Source organism: Crinia signifera, chromosome 4 (assembly GCF_055691185.1).
Source record: "Crinia signifera chromosome 4, ASM5569118v1, whole genome shotgun sequence".
Lineage (NCBI taxonomy): Eukaryota > Metazoa > Chordata > Amphibia > Anura > Myobatrachidae > Crinia > Crinia signifera.
This window is the reverse complement of record NC_139220.1, coordinates 112,370,132-112,394,534: the sequence shown is the minus strand read 5'-3', so window position 1 is coordinate 112,394,534 and position 24,403 is coordinate 112,370,132. Positions and strand designations below refer to the sequence as shown.

General features: G+C 43.0%; 1 protein-coding gene across 1 annotated transcript in view; it reads left to right on the top strand.

The window, feature by feature from the left end:
- PAH (phenylalanine hydroxylase) overlaps positions 1 to 24,403 on the top strand; it is an 83,273-nt gene that overhangs the window by 40,529 nt on the left and 18,341 nt on the right. The window contains exon 4 of the mRNA XM_083182254.1: positions 9,953 to 10,041. Coding sequence (XP_083038380.1) covers positions 9,953 to 10,041 — 89 coding nt within the window. The remainder of the gene's footprint in view (positions 1 to 9,952; positions 10,042 to 24,403) is intronic.

Here is a 24,403-nt window from a genome sequence, read left to right as displayed (position 1 = left end):
TCTGGCTGATGTTGGATAAAAGAATCCACATACTTAGTGACTTGCTGTTTACAGCTGGGATACTTGGCAATAACTTGATATATATATATATATATATATATATATATATACACACACACACAATTTGCTGTGATTAAGTTATTTAAATGAGACAAACATTTCCATTAAATAGCAAACACCACAATGTCCATGTAAGTGTGACTGCGCATATTTATACCTTAGGTCAGGCCTTTGGCTCTACAGCTGTTATGAAACCAGCCAGATGATCAGTGGCAAGACATGCTGGGACTAAAGGTGCCCATACAAGCACTGATCCCGGCGGTGCAATCTGTGCTTTGAGTTGTGCGCTCTCGCGGCATCTCATCGCACAGTTCAAAAAGTATGTGCTGCACATACTTTTTTAATTTGCTTTTCATCGCATCGCATCGCATTGCATGCACAAGGCATGCACAAGTCATGCAATGCGATGCGTTGCTATTTTAGCCCAGAATGCATGCCGGGAACGGTGCGTGTATGGGCACCTTTACAGTTATACAGAACAACAGCCGGAGAGACACAGGTTGGCCAGGCATGCCATAGATTTTATGCTATAACCTGATAACCTGGGGAGATATTTTCAGGGGAAATTTACTAAGATGGGAGTTCTTGATCACATGGGATTTTGCTATGGGAAACCCAATGGCGTAACTATAAAATTTGCTCACCCAAGCCAAAAAGTTTTCCGCGCCCCCCCCTTACCCATAGCAAACAGGGCTTTTTCTAGGCAATATGGCTCCCAGTGTTAACAGTAAAAATGTGCCCCATTAATAGGCATTTTAAAAATAAGGAATGCGCACATTTCAAAAATGCTTCAAGGGGTAATAATGCCCATTACACAAACTGCCACACACAGCAATGCTCATTTCACAATATGCTACACATCATAATACTCCTTAAACATTATGCCACACACCGTAATGTCCATTACAAATTATGCCACTTATTGCAATGCTCATTACACAATATGCCACACACCACAATGCCAATTACATATGCCACACACTGCAATGCACATTACACAATATGCCACAAACTGCAATGCCCATTACATAAGCCTCCCAACGCAATACCTATTACACAATATGTGACACACCGTAATGCCCATTACACATGACACTATACGACACAAACCGTAATGCCACTTACAGGTTACGCCACACACTGTAATGTTCCTTACACTATACACCGCACACAGTAATGCTTCTGACTCTATATGCCACACACCATAATGCCACTAGTTTATATATATACTTTGTGTCAAAAGAGTTAGGAAAAACACAAGAAAAAGAAAGCCATTGTGGTTTGCAAAAGAAGTAGCAAGTATTGTGAAAGCAAAAAAGTTGGCCTTTAAGAAATTTAAGCAGACGCAGAAGAATGAGGACAAAGAGGTGTATCTTGTTAGACAGAAGGAGGCTAAGAAGGTAATCAGATGTGCAAAAGCACAGGCTGAAGAGAAAATGGGTCAGTCAGTGGGTAAAGGGGGGAAAACTTTTTTTAGGTATATAAGTGAAAGGAGAAAAACAAAAAGTGGAATAATTAGACTGAAGACAGAGAGTGGAAGTTTTCTTGAGGGGGACAATGTAATAGCAGATAATATTAATAATTATTTCTGCTTAGTATTCACTGCTGAAAGAGAGGGGAAGGGGCCACAGTTAAGTTGCAAGTATAGTCAGAAAACTGAGGGAGAGACAAGTACATTTACAGAGGAGAAAGTCCTCACAGAACTCTCAAAACTGAAAGTGGATAAATCAATGGGGCCAGATGGGATACATTCAAGGATACTAAAAGAGCTTAAAGGGGAGCTGGTAAAACCAATAACAGAATTATTCAACCAGTCACTAGCTACTGGAGTAATCCCAGAGGACTGGGAAAAAAGCGAATGTAGTCCCACTGCACAAAAGTGGAAGCAAGGAAGAGGTAAGCAACTATCGACCAGTGAGCCTTACATCAGTAGTAGGGAAATTGATGGAAACACTCTTAAAACAAAGAGTTGTAGAATATCTCAAAACCAGCAATTTACAGGATCCAAAACAGCATGGGTTTACTGGGGGAAGATCATGTCAAACAAATCTTATTGACTTTTTTGACTGGGTGACTAAAGTAATAGATCAAGTTGGGGCTGTAGATGTAGCTTATCTAGACTTTAGTAAAGCTTTTAACACTGTCCCACATCGCAGACTGTTAAATAAACGTGAAAGCTTGGGATTGGATTCTAAGATAGTTGAATAGATAAGAGCGTGGTTGCAGGACAGAAAACAGAGAGTTGTAGTAAACGGAGTACAGTCAAAGGAGGGAAAGGTTACAAGTGGAGTACCCCAGGGATCTGTACTTGGACCAGTGCTTTTTAATATCTTTATTGGTGATATTGCAAATGGAATTGAGGGTAAAATGTGCCTTTTTGCAGATGACACAAAGGTATGCAACAGGGTAGACACACCAGAAGGGGTAAAACAAATGATTGAGGATCTAGGTAGATTAGAAAAATGCAATACAGTAGAAAACAGTGAAGGGGGGATTGGGGCTGTTTTCTGGGTATACCTGCGCACAGAATTTATTTTTGTGTGCTTAGGACTAGCAGCTGCACTTTAACGGATGACTGGGTCCGTTGTAGTTTACAGTATATAGAATTGGGTTTAGTGCTGCGCTCTGTCACTAAGGAACTACCAATGATGGGTTAAAACAAAATGGTTTTTATTTGCAAAAAATTATATCTTATTGATGCGTAGAAAATTAACTCTCTTCAATACAATGTCCAGTCAGTGATACTGGAGTATGTGTATTCCTTCAAGGGTAATTTTTATGCTACACAAAAAAACAGATACAAGGAAGTGATCAAAAATAAAAAATAAAAAAATATAGTAAGGAAGAATAGTAATATATAGTAATATACGGACTATGGGGGAAATTTACTAAATTAAATTTGTAAAAAAATAGGTGTATTTGTATCCAGAAATACACTTATTTTTGACATTTACTATCCCGAAAATACGGCAATTCGTATTCGTATTGATGTGCTATCAATACAAATACGAATTGCCATATTTACGGGATAGTAAATGTCAAAAATAAGTGTATTTCTGGATACAAATACACCTATTTTTTACAAATTTCCTTTAGTAAATTTCCCCCTATATATACAAAGATATTCAATAATCTGTAAATTATCCAGATTATTGAATATCTTTGTATATATAGTCCGTATATTACTATATATTACTATTCTTCCTTACTATATTTTTTTATTTTTTATTTTTGATCACTGACTGGACATTGTATTGAAGAGAGTTAATTTTCTACGCATCAATAAGATATAATTTTTTGCAAATAAAAACCATTTTGTTTTAACCCATCATTGGTAGTTCCTTAGTGACAGAGCGCAGCACTAAACCCAATTCTATAGATTAGAAAAATGGTCAAGAGAATGGCAACTACAGTTTAATGCCAAAAAATGCAAAATCATGCACTTCGGTCTCAGAAATCCAAAGACTAAATATAGTATAAATGGCACTTCGCTCGCCCACGTGAGCCCGCAGCATGGGCCATACTGGCGCCGTGAAACTACACAAGTACCGATATCGCAAAACAGATTTCAATGGAATGGCACTCCAAGGCTGCATGTGACACATGCAGCCTTGGAATTATTGGATGAATTAATGCTACAAGTCGGCATGATCTGTTAATTTTTTAATAAAATGTCTGTTTAATTTTATCTGATATTTGTCATCAAATTCTGAGGTGGTGGTGGTGGTGATACACTAAAGGCACACTCTATATATTCTCTTTGTGTATTTTGCCTTTCTCCCCCACTAACAGGGGGGACTTATAGATTTGCAGATATTATACAAACATTTTGCACAGCTGACCCAACAGCTGATTCAACCAGGGAGTCCTGGTTTTCATCAGGGGTGTTGAAAACCAGGACTCCCTGGTTGAAACAGCTGTTGGGTCAGCTGTGCGCAATGTTTGTATAATATGCCTGCATTGTGAATACAAACTTATTTTCTTCATCCAAATACGAGTGCTGGTCCCTTCTTGCTTTGTCTGCCTGCTACGGAGATTGGGTGAGTGAGTTTCTCTATTAACATATTATGGACCCTGCACAGTTCTAAATTACCAACAGCGAGTGCCTTCCTGGTTTTCCTGCTAAATATATATATATATATATATATATATATACATAATTATTTGTATACACACAAACATATATAAACGCTGCTCTTCCTCAGGCCAGCGCGCAAACACTGTTGTGCTGCCTGCCTGCCTAGGACCAGGGAGGAGGATGGACGGAGCCGTGAGCTGCGGGAGGAGCTGCCCGGGGCGCAGCAGCCCTCCCGTGGCCATTTTGGTTTCTGGCAAAATGCCACAACTGCCCTAGGCTGTATCTGCCACCGCTGCTGACAGGTGCCAGCGCCCGCCACAGACCCCGCTGGCGCTGATCCTCCAAGCAGGGGAAGCCAATCAGATCCTGTCTATTATCTTCTAGAGGGTGCTAAATAAATAAGAAGTAAATTGGTTTCCCATAGCAACATCCGATGTAAAATAGAACTTCCATGTTAGTAAGTTTCCCCCTCAGTCTCTGGATAATATATGCTAAGGGGTAACTTTACTAAAGCTTCTTAAAAAATAAGAGGTGATGTTGCCCATAGCAACCATTTAGATTCTCTCTATCATTTCTCAACTGCATCCGAGAAAATGATAGACAGAATCTAATTGGTTGCTATGGGCAACATCACCTCTTTTCATTTTTAGAAGATTACGGGGATATTCTATTAGCAGAAGTGATTGACTGCCGCTACTAGGTTTGGCCGAGTCTATACCAGTAGCCCCAGATGCCGGCATCCTGCCCCGGGATAAGCAGCCAGAGGAGGCAGCAGAAAAGACATCCTGTACGTTTTTACATAATTTCCACAATACATAATGTAGCAGTTTAAGAACAGTAGAAGGTACATAAGGGGATCACGGTGAGTTTCATGTGAATTGTGCCAAGACTACTTGTGTTTGCAGCCCTATAAACAATAAGAAGCATCTTGAACTTATCGCTGCTTATATCTCTTTACAATTGAAGAGACAGATCTACAAGTGTGGCCTACAGTATTTATAATATGGGCAGGTTGGAACAGATGCCACCTATGGAGATTGGAACTAAGATCCCTCCATAAATAGGGAACACCTTATGAAAAAGCTTATGGGCCAGATTCTCTAAGCTTCAAAAGTGATAAAATGGAGAGTGATAAACAGCCAGCCAATCAGCTCCTACCAGTCATGTCACAGACTGTGTTTGAAAAATGTCAGGCAGGAGCTGATTGGCTGGCTGTTTATCACTATCTATTTTATTACTTTGAAGCTTAGAGAATCTGGGCCTATATGTTTACATGGAAGAGCTGCCTTGCGATTTTGCACACTCATCATTGCTCGCTAATTGGGATACATACGGATGACCAGCGGTCAGAATAATAACACTGGCATCCTGAAGGAGGGATTACCCCAACAGGGGTCAGGTATGTATACTTACCTTCTGCATGCCCCCCAACCCTAACCACATCCTCACACTAACCTTCCTACCCACAGCCTGACCTTTTCCCTCTCCACTAGTGCCTAAACCAAGTACCCCGCCACCTAAATCTAAAATAACCACCCGCAACCTAATCCTAACCCCACTTCTAGGTGCCTAATCCTAATCCCCCAAATGCCAACCCTAGTTCCCCCCAGTGTCTAAACCTAACTATCCATCCCCAGCATAATGCTAACCTGCCCCGGTTACTAACCATTGGCATCCTGGCAGTCTGGATTCCGACAGATTCAAATTGATTTTGGGATTCTGCCCTTGGTCTCCTGGTAGTAGTCGGGGTGCTGGCGTTGGTGTAGTGAACGTTGGCATCCCAACTGCCGGGATGCTGAACACATCCCAGCTAAAAAGATTTTGTCTTCATATGGAATTTGCTTTAAGTCAACTTGACTCCCAAAACTTTAGGGCATGGCTTATGACGCCCGCATCTCTGTGTCCCGGTATGTCTTTCCCTTCCTGTGTCTCCCCGGCTGATGGTTCCAGACGTTGCAGTGCAATCCAGCACCACTGGCTGATCTGGTATCCTGAGCGGAGGAGCTCTCGGTGGAGCAGTGTGCCCTGGTATTTATTTGTATCATGTGGTAGCCAGCCCATAGTGTATATTACCCTAATACGAGCAATTGCTTTTATCATTGTGTGGAGCTTGTGTGGGTTCTCCAATAAAAGTGTTTTTTATCTTCATCATGAAGGGTCCCTTTTCTCACTGTTTTGTCTTGTTCTTATTCTCTGTTTGTAAGAAATTGGAAAGCGCCTCATCTTATTACAAAATATTTCCAAGGTATATTTATAGAAACTCCCAGTTACTGTGCATTAGAAACATTATCATGGTAGGTCACTGGCTTTTTCCACCTAACTGTTTTCATTGGATGTCCAACTTCTAACTTCTGAGACAGATGCACTAAGCCTGGGTAAGTGATACAGTGACCTGTGATAACGCAGCAGCCAATCAGCTCCTTTAATTTTCCCAACCCAGCCTGTTACATGACAGCTAGGAGTTGATAGGCTGCTGCATTATCACCTTTCACAGTATCACTTCACAAGGCTTAATACATCTGCCCCTCAATTCTAAACTGTCATATTACAGTATTGTGGGTGTAATTTCAGACAGTAAAGTGCATAATTATTAATTATTGGATTTTAGAACGGATAATTATAATTTCTTATTGGCTGCAATAATTGTAAGCATACATAGGCAGGGACTCTGATTGTGGCCCATCCTTGCCAAATTTAAAAGGGATTGTCACTTCCTGATGGCGTCCGCACAACTGTGAATATGTGGTCTACTTACCGCACATGCGCAAGTGGTGAGTGCATTAGCTCTCTGGTAATACTATAGTGCAGATACCTCCCACAAATGAATGTTTTGGGGAGATATCCTGCAAATAATAATTGCTTAGTACAGTAGCCCCCAAATGAGTGCAAATTTGGTTACATAGGTACTGGACATTGAATAATATAAACCATCAATTAGTCTGTGCTGTATATATCTAGCCCAACCTGGAAATCAATTAAATCAAGCACCTGATTGGTTGCTATTGTTTCTTTCTCACCTAAGCGCAATGTTAATAAATAAACCTGCGTGAGGGAATGTATTCCAGTGAAGTATTACTGCTGCTATGGGGACATCTTGTGGACTTTCTTTGAAACCACATCTACAGCTATGTCTATAGAACTGCTCGTGTGCTGGGTTTGTACAGGAAAGTGGAATTGACAGAAACAGCCAGCATCTAGCTGTGCAGTTACAGTCTACTGCAAGTATATTGTCTATTCATAAGAAAATATTTCTATGGGAGCCTAATAGGATTAACAAAAAGAAGTGACTCTAAATTGTGTAAGGGTGTTTACAGTAAATAGATAATTAGTGCAAGATATACTAAAGCCTAAAGTGGAGAGAGATGGGGTCTGTTTTCTAAACCTTGACTGAAGATTCAGGTTGTTTTGCAAAAGTAGACTCCTTCTTTAATGGACAAAACCATGTGCACTGCAGGTGGGGCAGATGTAACATGTGCAGAGAGAGTTACATTTGGGTGGGATGTGTTCAAACTGAAATCTAAATTGCAGTGTAAAATAGAGCCAAATGTAACTCTCTCTGCACATGTTACATTTGCCCCACCTGTAGTGCACATGGTTTTGTCCATTGAAGAAGGAGTTTGCTTTTGCAAACCAACCTGAACTACCCGCAGAGTACCAACAAATCAGTTCTCAAATGCCATGTTATGGGCTGTGTTTGAAAAAGTACAATTAGGAGCTGATTGGTTGGTACTTTCTCTCTCCAGTTTGTCACTCTCCAAGGCCTAATAGTTTTTTTTTAAGATCTTTACACTAAATAATATGAATTTCCTAGATAAATACATTTCTGTTTCAGTGAAATCTCTAATTACTGTCCAATTGTTTCATGTATGCTTTCATATATAATACATATGTGTATGCCAGAATATGCATACCATCTATTATTATGTATTACATGCGTGCCTATGCTTTATGATATGTTGATAATTTATCTAATTATTTGCTTTTCTCCTGTGATTTTCATCTCCATACATTGTTGTGTCCATGTGTATTTGTGTGTCCATACTAGAGATGAGCAAAGTTGCGGTGGGGTTTTGTGAATAATAGCACAATAGCACAATTTGGAAATAGCTCAGCCTACCTTCTTGGGTTGTGTCTTCATTCTCCCATTTGATGGTCATACATAATACATCCCAGATGGTGAAATGTACCAATCCTTCTAAAAAGGGGAGAAGTTGTACATAGCAACCAACCTATCATTTTATAGAATGCATTTGCTAAATGCTAGCAACATGCTGATTGGTTGCTGTAGGCAACATCTATACTTGTCCACTTTTCCCTGATCTAGAAGGTTTTTCATATTTCCTCCACGATCTTGGCTATAGTTTGGCTTTGCCATTCATTGTAATTATGGCATTCCAGACAGCATTTGTGACTTTGTCAATAAATTCAGAATGAATGATGGTGATGCATGGTCCTCTGCATCACCATTGTCCGCTCAGATCTTTAGAACGTGCAGTCAAGAGGCTGTGAAAGTCTGTCCTCAGGACCCAACACAGTGCATGTTTTGCAGGTCTCCTCACAGAATCAAGTGAAATAATTAGCTCCACCTGTGGATCTTTTAGAAAGTGTCAGTCAGTAATGAGTGCAACTGTAGGGTAGGGTGACCTGGAATATGTGAACTGTGTGGGGTCCTGAGGACTGTGTTTGAGAACCACTGATCTAGATAAACTGCTTGCATGTGCATAAAGAACACTGAGTTAGCACAGATCGCCCATACAAACCTCCCTACATGTGTATGTGTGATCTAGCCACCTGGGAAATCACCTGCCCTACATCGCTTAGCACACAACGCTAAGCAGGATCGCCCCATGTGTATGGGGTTTAAGCCAGGTGAAGTAGAATCATAGTGTATATTGGGGACATAAGAAAATGTATAGGGAGATTTCATTGGGGAATACTTAAGGCTAAATTCTGCTGGACAATTCTGCTGAATTCCGCACAGATCTGCAGAATAAAGAAAATACAAATTTTCACAGAATCCTTGGAAACTTTTGCTCATATCTAGTCCATTCCCCCCTCCACGTGTCCTTGCTTTCAGGTGCCAGCTCTGCTTTTTTGCTTCATGACAGTTTGTGCTCTACATCATCGCTGCTGGGCCAGAGCCTTGTGACTGCAAGTGAGTGCGTGTAACAAATGCTGCTACTGCCACAGTCTCTTATTTTCTAAAGTGTCATTTGTTGTCCAAGTTGTTTGCAAATGATTTATTTTGTGTTTAGTCACTTCCTTTCCCACGCTGGTATATCAGGATAGATGTCGTTCTTCTTAATAAGTAGGGAACTATGATACCCATGTGACAAGCCATTTGCATTATCCAATTATTGTGTAGCTCTAGTAGTTATTTCATTTTTGCATCTTCCAGTTATTTTTTGCAATACTTTCTCCTCGGTTTTTCTTTCTGTCTTTATCAAGCTTTCTCTCCTTCTTCCTCACTCTGGGGTACATGTATGAAGCTTGGAGAAGTGGTATCTATCCTACGTTATGTTCAAGGTGACAATATTTACATATTGGTGCATTATCACCTTACACATAACGTTCTTTATGGGGGTGGATACCACTTCTCCAAGCTTCATACAGTGAGTTACCCCATCTGTCTCTATCTATATAGGATATCGTGATAAGGCCATTGCCTGTCTCTATCCTACTTCTCCATGATGGATATTTCACCTTTGCTCCTGAAGTACAAAGAATCCTACAACTTACTTGTCCAGCAGGTCACATGATCAGGCTCACATGTCACTCAAAATGACTAATTCTATGTACTTTCATTTATTTCAGTCCCCTGGTTTCCAAGGACGATTCAGGAACTGGACAAGTTTGCAAATCAAATCCTAAGCTACGGAGCTGAACTTGATTCTGATCATCCTGTAAGCATGTCTTATATTGTTTTACATTTTCATATTTGCCTACCCTCTTGGAATGGGTGACAATTGCCACCCAGCCCCCCAGAAGGGTGGACAAGCCTCCCGCATGCCCCCACATTCCCCCGTCCTCCCCACTAGTAAAATCCTGTGATGTTTTGTTGCAATGTGCGGGGCTTGATGATGTAAAGCTCCATCCCCGCCCACTAATAGCTGCTGAAAGTCTCCTCTCCATGATTCTCTAGGAAAGAAGATATGGTACTTGTGTAGTTTCAAGGCGCCAGTAAATTGCATGCGATATCGCATGCGATTTGCATACGATTTGCATGCGATTTGAAATGCAATGCGATTTATTACCTGTTCATACCCCCACTATCCACAACGGCACGGAGTAGACTTTATATAGTGTGGCGAGTGCAGCGAGCCACTGAGCCTGAAGTGTGGCGAGCGCAGCGAACCCCGCGAGGGGACATGGATTACTTGACATGTATTCACTGAGTCCGCAGCGTGGCGAGCGTAGCGAGCCGTGCGAGGGGACCCAGATTACTTGACATGTATTGCACGGCCCCTTGCGGGGCTCGCTGCCCTCGCCACGCTTCGGGCTCAGTGAAACCATGTCAAGTAATCCGTATCCCCTCGTGGGACTCGCTGTGCTCGCCACGCTTCAGGCTCAGTGACTACATCTCAAGTAATCCGTATCCCCTCATGGGGCTCGCTGCGCTCGCCACTCTTCGGGCTCAGTGAATATATCTCAAGTAATCCGTGTCCCCTCGTGGGGCTCCCTGCGCTCGCCACGCTTCAGGCTCGGTGGCTCGCTGCGCTCGCCACACTATATAAAATCAACTCCGTGCCGTAGTGGATAGTGGGGGTATGAACCTCTTGTGCTACATTTGCAAAGAGAAAGGAAGGATTAAACTGCTCGGAGCAAAAACATATTGATGATACAGCTGCATCCACAGAGTTGCTAGCCCTCCGTGCAGTTTCTACCACAGCTTTCCCTCTCACTCTCTCACTGCCTGATGATAATATATTGCTTTGCTTAGAGCACACTAAGGGCCTAATTCAGACCTGATCATTCATCTGCAAATTTGCAGATGACTGTGAGTACATAGCCGCAGCCTAGACAGAAAGAAAACCCGCCCTGTGCAAATCTGCGAGAGAATTGCAAATATGTACAATCCGCTATCCTGTCACACATCCATACACAATTCACTGGCAATTAAATGATTTTCCCAGTCTGTGAAAATGTGAGTAAGTCTGACCCTTCCACAACTCTGCAACAGGGACAGGCTGTACGAGGCTGGGGCATATGTCACACACCTTTCCTATAAACGCCTGGGCACCTCTGCAGTTTTTCTGACACTCCCAAAATGGCGGGTGTCCACCCCCAAATGACAACTTCCTGGCTGTCAAATTGCGAAGGGATTGTGATGAGATATTTTCACTATTTCTGACACTATTTTGGCTCACGCATGAGCGCTACAATCAGTACGCATTCAAAGCCATTCAATAATCGATAAGATGGTAAGTTTGCACAGTAGCGATCAAATGAATTGGGCCCTAACTGAGTTGAATGCGTCCACGACTTTTGCAGGTCACACATCTGTGTCATTATGCAAATGCTGCTGCAAATCCCTTCACTAAATCCCTTCACTAACCCCTTTGTCAAGGACACCTTGACAAAGGGGTAAGTGAACCCCGAAATGTCGGGAACCTTTTCCATTGCCTTTTAAAGTTTTTTTTCAAAAGACCTCCTGAGTGCCTCTGTTTGTTTTTGGATGACTATATATATATATATATATGTATATAAATAGACTGGTATCCTGGGTCCTTGTCAGGGTCCCCTGGAAGAAGGCGGCACTCTCACGACTTGTGGAAAGCACATTGCACTTTCAAAAATGCACGTCCTGATGAAAAGACCTGAAGGGTCTTGAAACGTAGACGCCTTGTTTTTTATGTGCACTTTATGAATACCAGAAAAATCTTTGAAATACAGTCGTGAGAGTGCCGCCTTCTTCCAGGGGACCCTGCCAAGGACTCAGGATACCAGTCTATTTGCATCTATTTCAGGAAGGCACCTCGACGCATTACCCCTATATCTGTGAGTGCCGGAAAAACTCCAAACCCTATATATATATATATATATATATATATATATATATATATATATATATATATATATATAAATAAACATTGTAGGGGCTCTGCACACACTAAATTAACTGATAATAAATAGTGGACATTTGGTTCATGAATTGATCAATGCATTTAAGCCTGCAGCCCCCTTCACGGGACCCCACATAGCTATCACATCAATGCCACGCTTCGGGCTCGGTGGCTCGCTGCGCTCGCCACACTATTCTATTCTCAACTCCACGCCGACGTGGATAGTGGGGGTATGAAAAGGTCGGAGGACGCGTACCGCCGCCCCTCGCGGGCTCGCTGCTCTCGCCACGCTTCGGGTTTGCGTGGATCGTGGGGTGGCGTGGGAACATTTCACTGCTAAGGGTTCCTATTTGGGCTCTGTGGCCCATTTAACATTGTTTCCTATGGCAAAATCGCGGGCATTGAGGCATTGAACTGAAAAATCGCGTCCATTGAAAAATTTAACATTGATCCCTATGGGAAATCGCGGGCATCGTGTCGGTCGCGTCGCACCCGTTACTTTAGTGCATGCGATGGACGCGATGCCCGCGATGGGCGCCGTCCTAGGTAAAGAGTACCATATATATATACAGGTCCTGGGGTCCGGCACTCCCTTGATCAGGAACAACAGAATCCGGGTTCCCTCCTATGTCAACATACATCTCAACAGTCCCGAGTCAGCGGGACAGTCCTGATTATCAGGGCCTGTCCCGCTGTCCCTCCCGCAGTCGGCAGTGTCCCGCGGTGAGGGGGGGCTGTTGGGAGTCCCCCCTGTCGGCTGCTAAGCAGCGGGGAATAAACGTTAATAATGCGCACAGCGTCTATTACCGCAGCCAGGGGGCTGGGGGCATGGCTAGAGGCTCACAGAGCCTCTGGGTCACGCCCCCATAGCGGCAAAATGGGGGCGTGGCCTCGTGGGGGCCGTGAGTATAGGCCACGCCCCCGAAATTAGGCCACGCCCCCGAAATTTACGGCGCGCAGGAGATGCGTCCCGAGTCGCCGTCGACAAATGTTGGGAGGTATGTGTCAATGAGCAGATAGCAGCGTAGTCGGGGCGGCACTCACGGAAACAATTTGACAGACACAAAAAGTGTGCTTAACGTTTCAATCCTTACAGATTTTCATCAGAAGCGTTAAGCGCACTTTTTGTGCCTGTCAAGTTATTTCCGTGAGTGCCACCCGACTACGCTGCTATATATATATATATATATATATATAGAAGCGCTTCATAGTGTAAAACTGTATTTATTAAAAACACATACAGTGCTGCGGCACATCAAATCAATGTGGACTCGTACCGTTAGGGTAACCGCTGTGGGCTGGTTACCACAAGATATTACAATGAAAGCCTCAGGCAAAACTCCAACCTCCGTCAGGACTCAGCCGGGTAACAGGACACGCTCACCGCACGGAGAGTGAGGGAAGCGCGCCGGGAACTCCAAACAGGAACGGACACGGTGGGGAAGCCGGGGCACAGGTACAGCAGACGTCACCAAACCCCGCCCTAACGCGTTTCGTATCAAACTTCGTCAGAGGGCGTGGTTGGTGACCGTCTGCCGGCGGCTTAAAAAGGAGCAGTGACCAATCAGGCTGTAGGTTTGCCGGAGGTGTGTATTTCCAGACAAAAAACAATCAGGCTGTGGGTTTGCCGGAGGCATATACTTCCAAACAAAACGGTACATTTGTACAGACAACAAAATATCAACAATTACATTAAAAATATATATAACAAAGTGCAACATAATTGCAATAAATGTCAATAATATACAATAAAAGGACAATATATATATAGTATATGAATGAACAATATATACATCCAATTCAAAACAGTTTCTGCGGAAGAAAAGAAACTGACAATATGAAGCAAAAATACATACAGATGGCAAAAAACGAAGGAAAGGCTGATAAAAAAGAATAATTACAATATATTGATAAAAAACATACAGAGATAGTAGTTCATCAAAATCTGCACAGATATCACAAAACAGTATATATATACATGAGAAAAGAGTATTCTCAAAAAAGGGGAATTTAGCGATTAATGAACGGCGTGATTTCATACCCTTCATTAAGACCTTGGGGTGCCAAGCTACCAAGGGTAAGGATCCAGAAGGTCTCGCGTCTAAGTAGCGCGCGATCTCTGTCGCCTCCCCTTTTCCCAATCGGAACCAACTCAAGGCCCATAACCTTAGTGCCCTCTGGATTACTATTATGACAAGACTTATAATGTCGGGGAACACTATGGTTGACCACGCCATGTTTTATGTTCCTCAAGTGTTCCAAAATGCGAACCTTCAAAGGGCGTTTGGTCTTGCCTATATAAATGGACCCACAAGGACAAATTAATTTGTACACGACATAGGTTGAGTTACAATTAATAAATTGATTTATTCTAAAAGTGGTACCATCATGCGACAAAAAAGATGAGCTCTTTTTAACCAAAGAGCAAATCTTACACCTGCCGCAAGAAAAACAACCCTTCAGAGTGAGGAAAGAAGATGGGTTAACATTAGACAACACAGATGGAACAGGCTCTAGATGACTCTTAGATGTCCAGGCACTGATAGTTTTGGCCCTTGTAAAAACAATTTTAGGAGCATCTTCCAAATGTTTACCCAATACAGGATCACACTTAACAATATGCCAGTGTTTCTTTAAAATAGTAGAAATCTGTTTTTCCCCATCATTGTACTTTGTAATGAAGAGACAGTCACTATTTTTATTCTCAGGATCTTTAAAGATCCTGAGAATAAAAATAGTGACTGTCTCTTCATTACAAAGTACAATGATGGGGAAAAACAGATTTCTACTATTTTAAAGAAACACTGGCATATTGTTAAGTGTGATCCTGTATTGGGTAAACATTTGGAAGATGCTCCTAAAATTGTTTTTACAAGGGCCAAAACTATCAGTGCCTGGACATCTAAGAGTCAACTAGAGCCTGTTCCATCTGTGTTGTCTAATGTTAACCCATCTTCTTTCCTCACTCTGAAGGGTTGTTTTTCTTGCGGCAGGTGTAAGATTTGCTCTTTGGTTAAAAAGAGCTCATCATTTTTGTCGCATGATGGTACCACTTTTAGAATAAATCAATTTATTAATTGTAACTCAACCTATGTCGTGTACAAATTAATTTGTCCTTGTGGGTCCATTTATATAGGCAAGACCAAACGCCCTTTGAAGGTTCGCATTTTGGAACACTTGAGGAACATAAAACATGGCGTGGTCAACCATAGTGTTCCCCGACATTATAAGTCTTGTCATAATAGTAATCCAGAGGGCACTAAGGTTATGGGCCTTGAGTTGGTTCCGATTGGGAAAAGGGGAGGCGACAGAGATCGCGCGCTACTTAGACGCGAGACCTTCTGGATCCTTACCCTTGGTAGCTTGGCACCCCAAGGTCTTAATGAAGGGTATGAAATCACGCTGTTCATTAATCGCTAAATTCCCCTTTTTTGAGAATACTCTTTTCTCATGTATATATATACTGTTTTGTGATATCTGTGCAGATTTTGATGAACTACTATCTCTGTATGTTTTTTATCAATATATTGTAATTATTCTTTTTTATCAGCCTTTCCTTAGTTTTTTGCCATCTGTATGTATTTTTGCTTCTCATTGTCAGTTTCTTTTCTTCCGCAGAAACTGTTTTGAATTGGATGTATATATTGTTCATTCATATACTATATATATATATTGTCCTTTTATTGTATATTATTGACATTTATTGCAATTATGTTGCACTTTGTTATATATATTTTTAATGTAATTGTTGATATTTTGTTGTCTGTACAAATGTACCGTTTTGTTTGGAAGTATATGCCTCCGGCAAACCCACAGCCTGATTGTTTTTTGTCTGGAAATACACACCTCCGGCAAACCTACAGCCTGATTGGTCACTGCTCCTTTTTAAGCCGCCGGCAGACGGTCACCAACCACGCCCTCTGACGAAGTTTGATACGAAACGCGTTAGGGCGGGGTTTGGTGACGTCTGCTGTACCTGTGCCCCGGCTTCCCCACCGTGTCCGTTCCTGTTTGGAGTTCCCGGCGCGCTTCCCTCACTCTCCGTGCGGTGAGCGTGTCCTGTTACCCGGCTGAGTCCTGACGGAGGTTGGAGTTTTGCCTGAGGCTTTCATTGTAATATCTTGTGGTAACCAGCCCACAGCGGTTACCCTAACGGTACGAGTCCACATTGATTTGATGTGCCGCAGCACTGTATGTGTTTTTAATAAATACAGTTTTACACTATGAAGCGCTTCTCTATTCCATTCTGAAACAGATTTCCCTTAACCCTACGAGTCCTGGGTTCTTTGCTGGAGAAAGCTGCAGTCCGCTATACTTTTGGACTTAGTGTCTCACAGGAATACGCTTATCCTGTCTTTCGTCTGGTTGGTGACCACATACAAGCGCAGATTCATCTCTCCTGTTGTTCAACATATATATATATATATATATATATAATTATAATAAGTAGTATTCAGGAATGAGCTCTTCCCTTGTAAGTATCCACATGAAAAAGGTCCACATGCAATTTTTTTTTTGAGCTAACATGTGCCGACAGGCGTATTTCATACCTTACCATCCATTACGGCATGGAGGGAGAATATAATAGTGTGCCGAGTGCAACGAGTCACCAAGGTGGCCCATGGCTAGCGTAGCAAACAGGGGATGCGGTACACTATGTCGACATAGACACAAAAAACATGAAAAATGCATGTCCATCATTTCCATGTCGACATTTTGAATGTTGACTTTTTGACTGTCGACCTTTGGACCTTGTTGACCTTTTGACCCTCTCGACCATATGACTGTAAACCTATACATTGTAAATGTAAAATAACATAGCCAAAGACTACATGGTACTTGTACTCCATTGATTACTGGACACATCTGGATGGTTCCTACATCCAAACTAATTATCTCAAATTTTTCTTTTAATCGAGTCCACGTAAATTTTTTATTGGTCCACTAGAGATGATTTTTCTCACTGTTGAATATATACATACTGTATGAACAATCAGTGGTTTTCAATAGAACAGTATATTTATTGCATTTTTACAAGTATAGAATTGGTAGAGCAACTATAAGGGAACATAGATGTTTTAGCTGGAGTTTGATAAAAAGCTTGGTCATAAGGATTTTGTAATTTTTTCAGTCACCAACGATGACTGCATCTTAAGGTGCGTACACACGGGCCTTTATCGCTAGCAATATGGTCGCTGAGCGACCATATTGCCAGCGATTGGAGTGCGCACCGGCGATAAATTTCTGAGTGAGCGCTCTCGTTTTTAGCCTTCTTAAGATCGCTGGTCGCAGGAGCTTGATCCTACGAGCAGCTGATTCCCTCTGCGGCTCCCCCGGCAGAGGTTCCTTTTCATCAGCAACCATTTCTGGTCGCTGATGAAAATGAGACACTGAGCAAGCAAAAGCAGGCTGTCCCCAGTGGAGGAGTTTACCTTCTGGGTCCAGGCTTCATGGAAAACAGCCTTACATGTATCTAATATTACAGAACTCTTCTGGCTGCAATTGAAATGTTGTCCACTAGATGGCAGTATAAAACCTTGTTTTTAAGTTATAAAACAAAAACAAGCAACAGAGCAGTGGCACAAACCCTGGCAGTATAAAAAACATTATGGAACATTGACACACAGCAGTGCCAGACAGGGCTGAGGGCAGTACAGTAAATTGGAGGTGGGGTATGTAAGTAGATTAAGGGCGGGATGTTGTATCATCTGCAGCCCTGTATCGCCGGGCATCGCATTTTTAATAACGGCATATGTTCTAACATATGCCGTTATTAATGCAAGGGACAGCTCTTGCGATAAGAGCTGTGCCTTGCAAGGCGATGCCTGCGCTGGACTTCCGGGTCTGTGCATGCGCAGAGTGACGGCGCCGGCCGCAGGGCATGCTGGGAGGGATCCATGACGGATCCCTCAAACAGCGCTGCGGTAAGAAGCCCATAGGCTTCTGCAGGGAATCGCCAGCGCTCAAACTGCAGAGGGGGGTTAGAGCATACAGAAATGCGGTAAAAACCCCGATAACAGATTTCTGTGTTAGAGAATCGCCCCCTAAGGCTGGTAAATTATATATTAATTAATTTAAATAATTGATTTTCTTGGCTTCTCTATCAATCCCTTTGGAACGTGTGCTCCTATGGTGCACACAAATTCCACACATACAGTAAGAGATGGATGTTTTAGCATAACTATGGCCTTCTTTATTATCATGGGTAAGAACTGCTGCCATTAGTGTCTGACTTACACAAATCACACCTTCATCATCAACTACATCATTAGGATCAGATACACAAATATCCCCCTCATCCTGCTGCACGTACACATATCTCTGTCACCATCTTGTACTACTCATCTCTACATTTGCAGAGGGTATGGAAACATGGTTGATGGAGACTTCTCTATGGGCCTGATTCTGCTTCGCAGCTTTGTGGGTCCTCTAAATGCCGCCCGGCACCTGCAAGAATGCCCCCGCCCCCTTGCATCTGATTTCTCTTCACACATGCAAATGGATGTTTCGCACAGGGTTGCCTACCCTCCCGGAATGGCCGGGAGGGTCCCGGAAATCGGGTCACCCTCCCACATAACCCCCCTTCTCCCATGAATCGCCCCTCGGCGGGGGTGTCCGTGGGTAAAATGACGCGACCGCGTCATTTTAGCCCCCCGCAGTGCAATGCCTGAAATAATGACATTGCACAGCGGGGGTGTGTGGTTAAAATGACGTGATTAGCATAGGCATACCCCCAACAATACAACCCATCTGTGGCACCTCCCCCAAGCCGGCTCTTTTTCCTCCCGGCAATGGCCCCGCCCCCCTGCCTAACAGAGCAAGTATGGTTTAGCATAGACATCCATTCACAGCCTTGTGTGTAGGGACAAAATTATTTGACCATGAAATGATTTTGCAAGCGCTCTCAGATCGATGTAAGACACCTCTCTAGTGTCTTACATCTGGGAGTGCCCTGTGCGGGAAGCAGGCGGGCAGCTGACATCCGCTGATGTCAGCTGCCTGCCCCCTGCAACCGCATCACGAGCGAATGTCCATGGGGACTCCCATGAAATGCTGGCCATTCCCTTGGGTGCAACAACGGTCGCCACCCCCCTCCCCCCACCTGCACTGCTAATCAATTTGCCGTGCCCACACAGAGGCTGCACGTGCGCATAGATACTTATGTGTATGTGCAGTCTCTAAATATCACTCCCCTTGTGCGAACAATGTCAGTAATGTCACACTTACTATACACATAGCTAATGTGGACACCACCAGACTCTCCCCAGAGATTTGTGGGCACAGTTTGTTCTTCATCCAGTGTTTTTTTTGGGTGTGGGGGGGGGGGAGCTGATTTGTCTGTTTTGAAGGTGACACCTCTGCTAGACTCAGAGCGAGTGTTGCAGCATCAATGTTTGTCCCTGGCTTCCTCTACTATACTTCTACTTATTCTGTAGGCAATCTTCTACTTCATGAAACAGCCGTAGCACTTGCAGGTCCACCGCTCGCAAACAAAGACCATGGCATGGGCCTTTCCTTGCCAGTACATGTGGTGTATGGCATGTTGGAAATTCTACCATCTTTAGCAGTTAATATTCTCCATTATGAAATACTGTTTTGATTTCAAGTTCACTTTCTTAAACTTTGTGTCCCCTGGTCTACCTTTAGTAGATTTAGAATTGCTGCTCCTGCTCTTATATCGACTGATCCATATCAACTGGCAGAGCTCTTAGGAACCGTTGCATCTAATTATTGGAGCAGATGTATTAAGCCTGGTGAAGTGATAACATGGCATAACTACCTATGGTACTTGTGTATTTTGGCGGTGCCCATCGCATCGCATACCATAACGTATACGATGGTATGCGATGCGACGCAATATCGTACGATAGTGCACGATGGCATACAATTTTGAGATTGTATGCCATTGTACATGGCATACAATGCCATACGATGCGATGCGATTAAACATTGTATAAGCACCCTAATGGGTGCTTATACAATGTTAAGCACCAAATTGGGTGCTTACAATGTTAAATGCACCCCCACGCCACCCCCCACTATAAACGTGAACCCGAAGCGTGGCGAGCGCAGCGAGCCCGCGAGGGGCGGCGGTACGCGTCCTACGACCTTTTCATACCCCCACTATCCACGTCGGCGTGCAGTTGAGAATAGAATAGTGTGGCGAGCGCAGCGGATACCTGTGAAGCCTGCGAAGGGACGCGTTTACCTGTGAAGGTATCCGCGTCCCCTCGCGGGGCTCGCTGCGCTCGCCACGCTTCGGGCTCGGTGGCTCGCTGCGCTCGCCACACTATTCTATTCTCAACTCCACGCCGACGTGGATAGTGGGGGTATGAAAAGGTCGTAGGACGCGTACCGCCGCCCCTCGCGGGCTCGCTGCGCTCGCCACGCTTCGGGTTCACGTTTATAGTGGGGGGGTGGCGTGGGGGTGCATTTAACATTGTAAGCACCCATTTGGGTGCTTATACGATTTTTGGTCGTATAGGGGGTCAAAATCGCGTTGCATCGCATCGTATGCCATCAGGTGCATGGCATGCGATGCGATGCGATCTGTCCGACGTACGACGGACATCGGGGGCGCCGCCAAAATACACAAGTACCCTACCTATTATGCCCCCCCCCCCCCCCCGCAAAATTTTCGACGCCCCCCCTTGCCCTCCCCTCGGCGTAAACCCCCCCCCCCCATGCTCGTACCTGCCCGGCCGAATCTGCAGTCACGGTCCCGTCGCCGGCTCCTGCTGCTATAATGAAAATGTACTCTTAGAAAATGGCTGCCCCCATACTGCAGACAGAAAACTGTCTGCAGTATGGGGGCAGCCATTTTCTAAGAGTCAGTTTTCATTATAGGAGCAGGAGCCGGTTCCGGGAGACAGAGAGACGGGACCATGAAGGCAGGCAAGACAGCAGCGGGTAACTATAGCCCCGCAGACCCCCGGCGCCCACATGTTCTCTGTACCTCCCCGCCACCGTGGGGGCTGCGGAGCTATAGCTACGCCACTGGTGATAATGCAGCAGCCAGTCATCTCCTGTCATTTTTCCAACCTGACAGTTAGGAGCTGACTGGCTGGTTCATTATCACCTTCCACGTTATCAGTTCATCGGGCTTAATATATCTGTCCCATTATTAAAGTACACACACCTGTTAGCTTTAACACTGCAATTCATTGTGCTATAAGTAATGGTGACACTTTCTGAATTTGTTTTCTAATTACAGTGCCTCAACAACACACACACTTCTTTCAATACGATTGCCAGAGCTATTATTAATGGTGGCACCTACTGAAAGTATTTTTTTTAAGTGCAGTGTCTGAACAATAACACACACATTTTTTTAACACTGCGATTGACAGCGATATTAGTAATGATGGTATCTACTGAAGTACAGTGCATGAACAACGCACACATTTTATTTCATTTATCACTGCGATTCACATCGCTATTAGTAACGGTGATGCCTGAAGCTGTCCTGACCACACTTTTTTTCTTTTTTTTAATAGTGATGATTTGGCTAAAAGCTCACAGTCCTCCACTGATGCCACTGACAGTCTGACACTGTTACAGACAGTGCTGCTGTTCACAGCCCTAGTTCACTTATGATAATGATGATGATGATGACATTGACACAATAGCCCAACCCCTTCATCTTTACTAAGCGTTAAGGGGCATACACACCGTATATTCTGGCTATGGACAATTTTGACTGGTTCCGGTCAATAGATTTACAGTGTCTAAATCGACAGTCAATAGGTCTACCCCAAAAGGTCAAAATGCAATAGGTTGACGATCAAAAGGTCAATAGGGTCAAAAGGTCAACATTATAAAGATCGAAATGGTCAAAATGTCAACATGGAAAAAGTAGACACATAAAAAGGTCCACATTTTTACGTGATTTTTTAAAAAAAAAACGGTTTATTCTTACTTCGCCATCCATGTTGACAAAGAGGAAGAATATAATAGTGTGCAGAGTCTAGCGAGGCACCAAGACCGAAGCATGTCGACCTGTTCACATGTATACCTTTTTCATGTCGACATTTTGATCCTGTCGACATTAAGACTATGTCGACATTTCCTATATTAACCTATTGCATGTCGACAGATCTGGATGGACATAATCTGAATGGACATAGGAAATGCCAAGTTCAGGGGATTTCGGTTTTCAGGAAACAAACCCACATATCTGTACTTAATAACGGAATAATACCACTTTACAGAGGCGTAAGTTCGCCCAAGTTCTTCTAAGGCAAGACAAATACTGGTGCACCCCCCCCCACCCCCAAACACACACACACACAACATATATAAATGTATGCATGTGTGTATGTATTTATGTATATATATACTGTTTATATAGTCAGTCAAATCGCAGCATTCACTTAGACTTCTCTGAAAAACTATACCGGACACTGAAGGTCTAATCGATGTTTCGGTTGTCACTCCTTTATCAAGACAAGAACGTTCTTGTCTTGATAAAGGAGTGGCACACTCTAAAGTGAGTGTGACGTCTATTGTCCTGCTAAGAAGGGGAGTAAGCCACAGAAGCTATATCGAGCAGGGAAGGAGAGGTGCCCCCTTGGGAGCAGGAGCCCGGCAGCAGATGACTCCATTGCCTCCCATAGTTACACCTCTGCCACTTTATGATATCATTGCAACAAATTGCAAAGCTGTATTTTTTTAACATAAGGATACATTTGGGTTATTTATTTGAGACCACAGGGTATCTTCAAATTGTGTGCTAGCTACTTAGCCCTCAGCAGCCTCTAATATAACAGTGGAAGCTGTAGTACACATCTAGTCTAGCGCTTTAGATTTACAATTCATTGGTGTCAGAACACTCTCATGTACTTTGTTATTGCAGCCACCTGAGTTTTTATTCAATTTACTTATTGCTTTGAAAAAAAACCTTGACAGAATATTCATATATGACTAATTATATTGCGGCTTAAATTCAATGTTCAAAAAATGGTTCCATTACTTTCATTGATTTAGTGTAATTATAGATAATTGCCCACTTGTGCTGTAGGTTAATCCAATATGCATTAAGCATTGTATAGTGCAATTCATGATCTTCAGAGAAATATTTTCAAAAGAAAAATAAAAGCGATACAGAAATAATTATTATTACTCCATGGTTTCATTTCTACCAAAGTGTTGCTCTTTGAAAACTGTAATATGAGTTAAAACAAACATCCTTTATCCTGAAGAATAATATACATGAATATTGCAAAGTGTGGTTCAGATGATCCTTCCTTATCATGATCCAGCATTCAAACCCTAATGTGTCACTAATAATTTCCTCTGATGTTTGGGTGAGTGAGTACATGTCAATCCAATTTCATTATATCTGCAAATGTCCACACTTTATTTTCTTTACCATTATTTATTATAAATAAAGTTTTCCAAACGTTCCTTTATGTTTATTGTAATAATACTGTACTTACTATTTAAATGTTTCCAGTAATAATTTATTAGATTATGAAATGTCCACAAGCAAATGTGTTAAAAGCATTCCAGTATATCTGAGTTTATTGTTTTATTAACAATAGTTTGTTTTTGTTTTCCCCACAACTTTATGCGATAAGGTTACGAAATGCACAAAGTGTTCATAGGGACAAGTGCCTGAGAAGGAGATATTAGGCTCCCAGACCTCAGGTTTTAGTAAGCTGGAGATCAGGGTAGGGGTGCCATCTCCTCGGGCAGATTGGCACTACGAAACACACAGCAGCTAGGAAAAGAGCACAAACGTGGCTAGTTTTATTGTGCAATACATAAAACAAAACATTAAAAAAATCCTATCCCATCTTGACACTATCCAAACATAATAGATTCCATTTCACAGGGCGCGCCGGTAGGACGTAATGCCCCTATCACAAACACATGCATTTGCACAGTACTTACAGTCAGTAAATCACAATGGAGCAGATGTATGTAGCAGTGATAAGGAAGGAGAAATGAGCCAGTGGAGAAGTTGCCTATGGCAACCAATCAGTACTGAAGTAACATCTATAGCATAATCTATGATTATACAGAATGGTTGCCATGGCCATGGGCAACTTCTGCATTGGCTCACTTCTCCTCCCTTATAACTGCTTCCTATATCTACTCCAATGTCTCATAACAGGCCTGCTGCCTGTTTTCCAATGTATAGAGACCCTGAGCCAAGCCCAGCCACAGCTTATATCAGCCTTTTACAGGTGCAGGCACG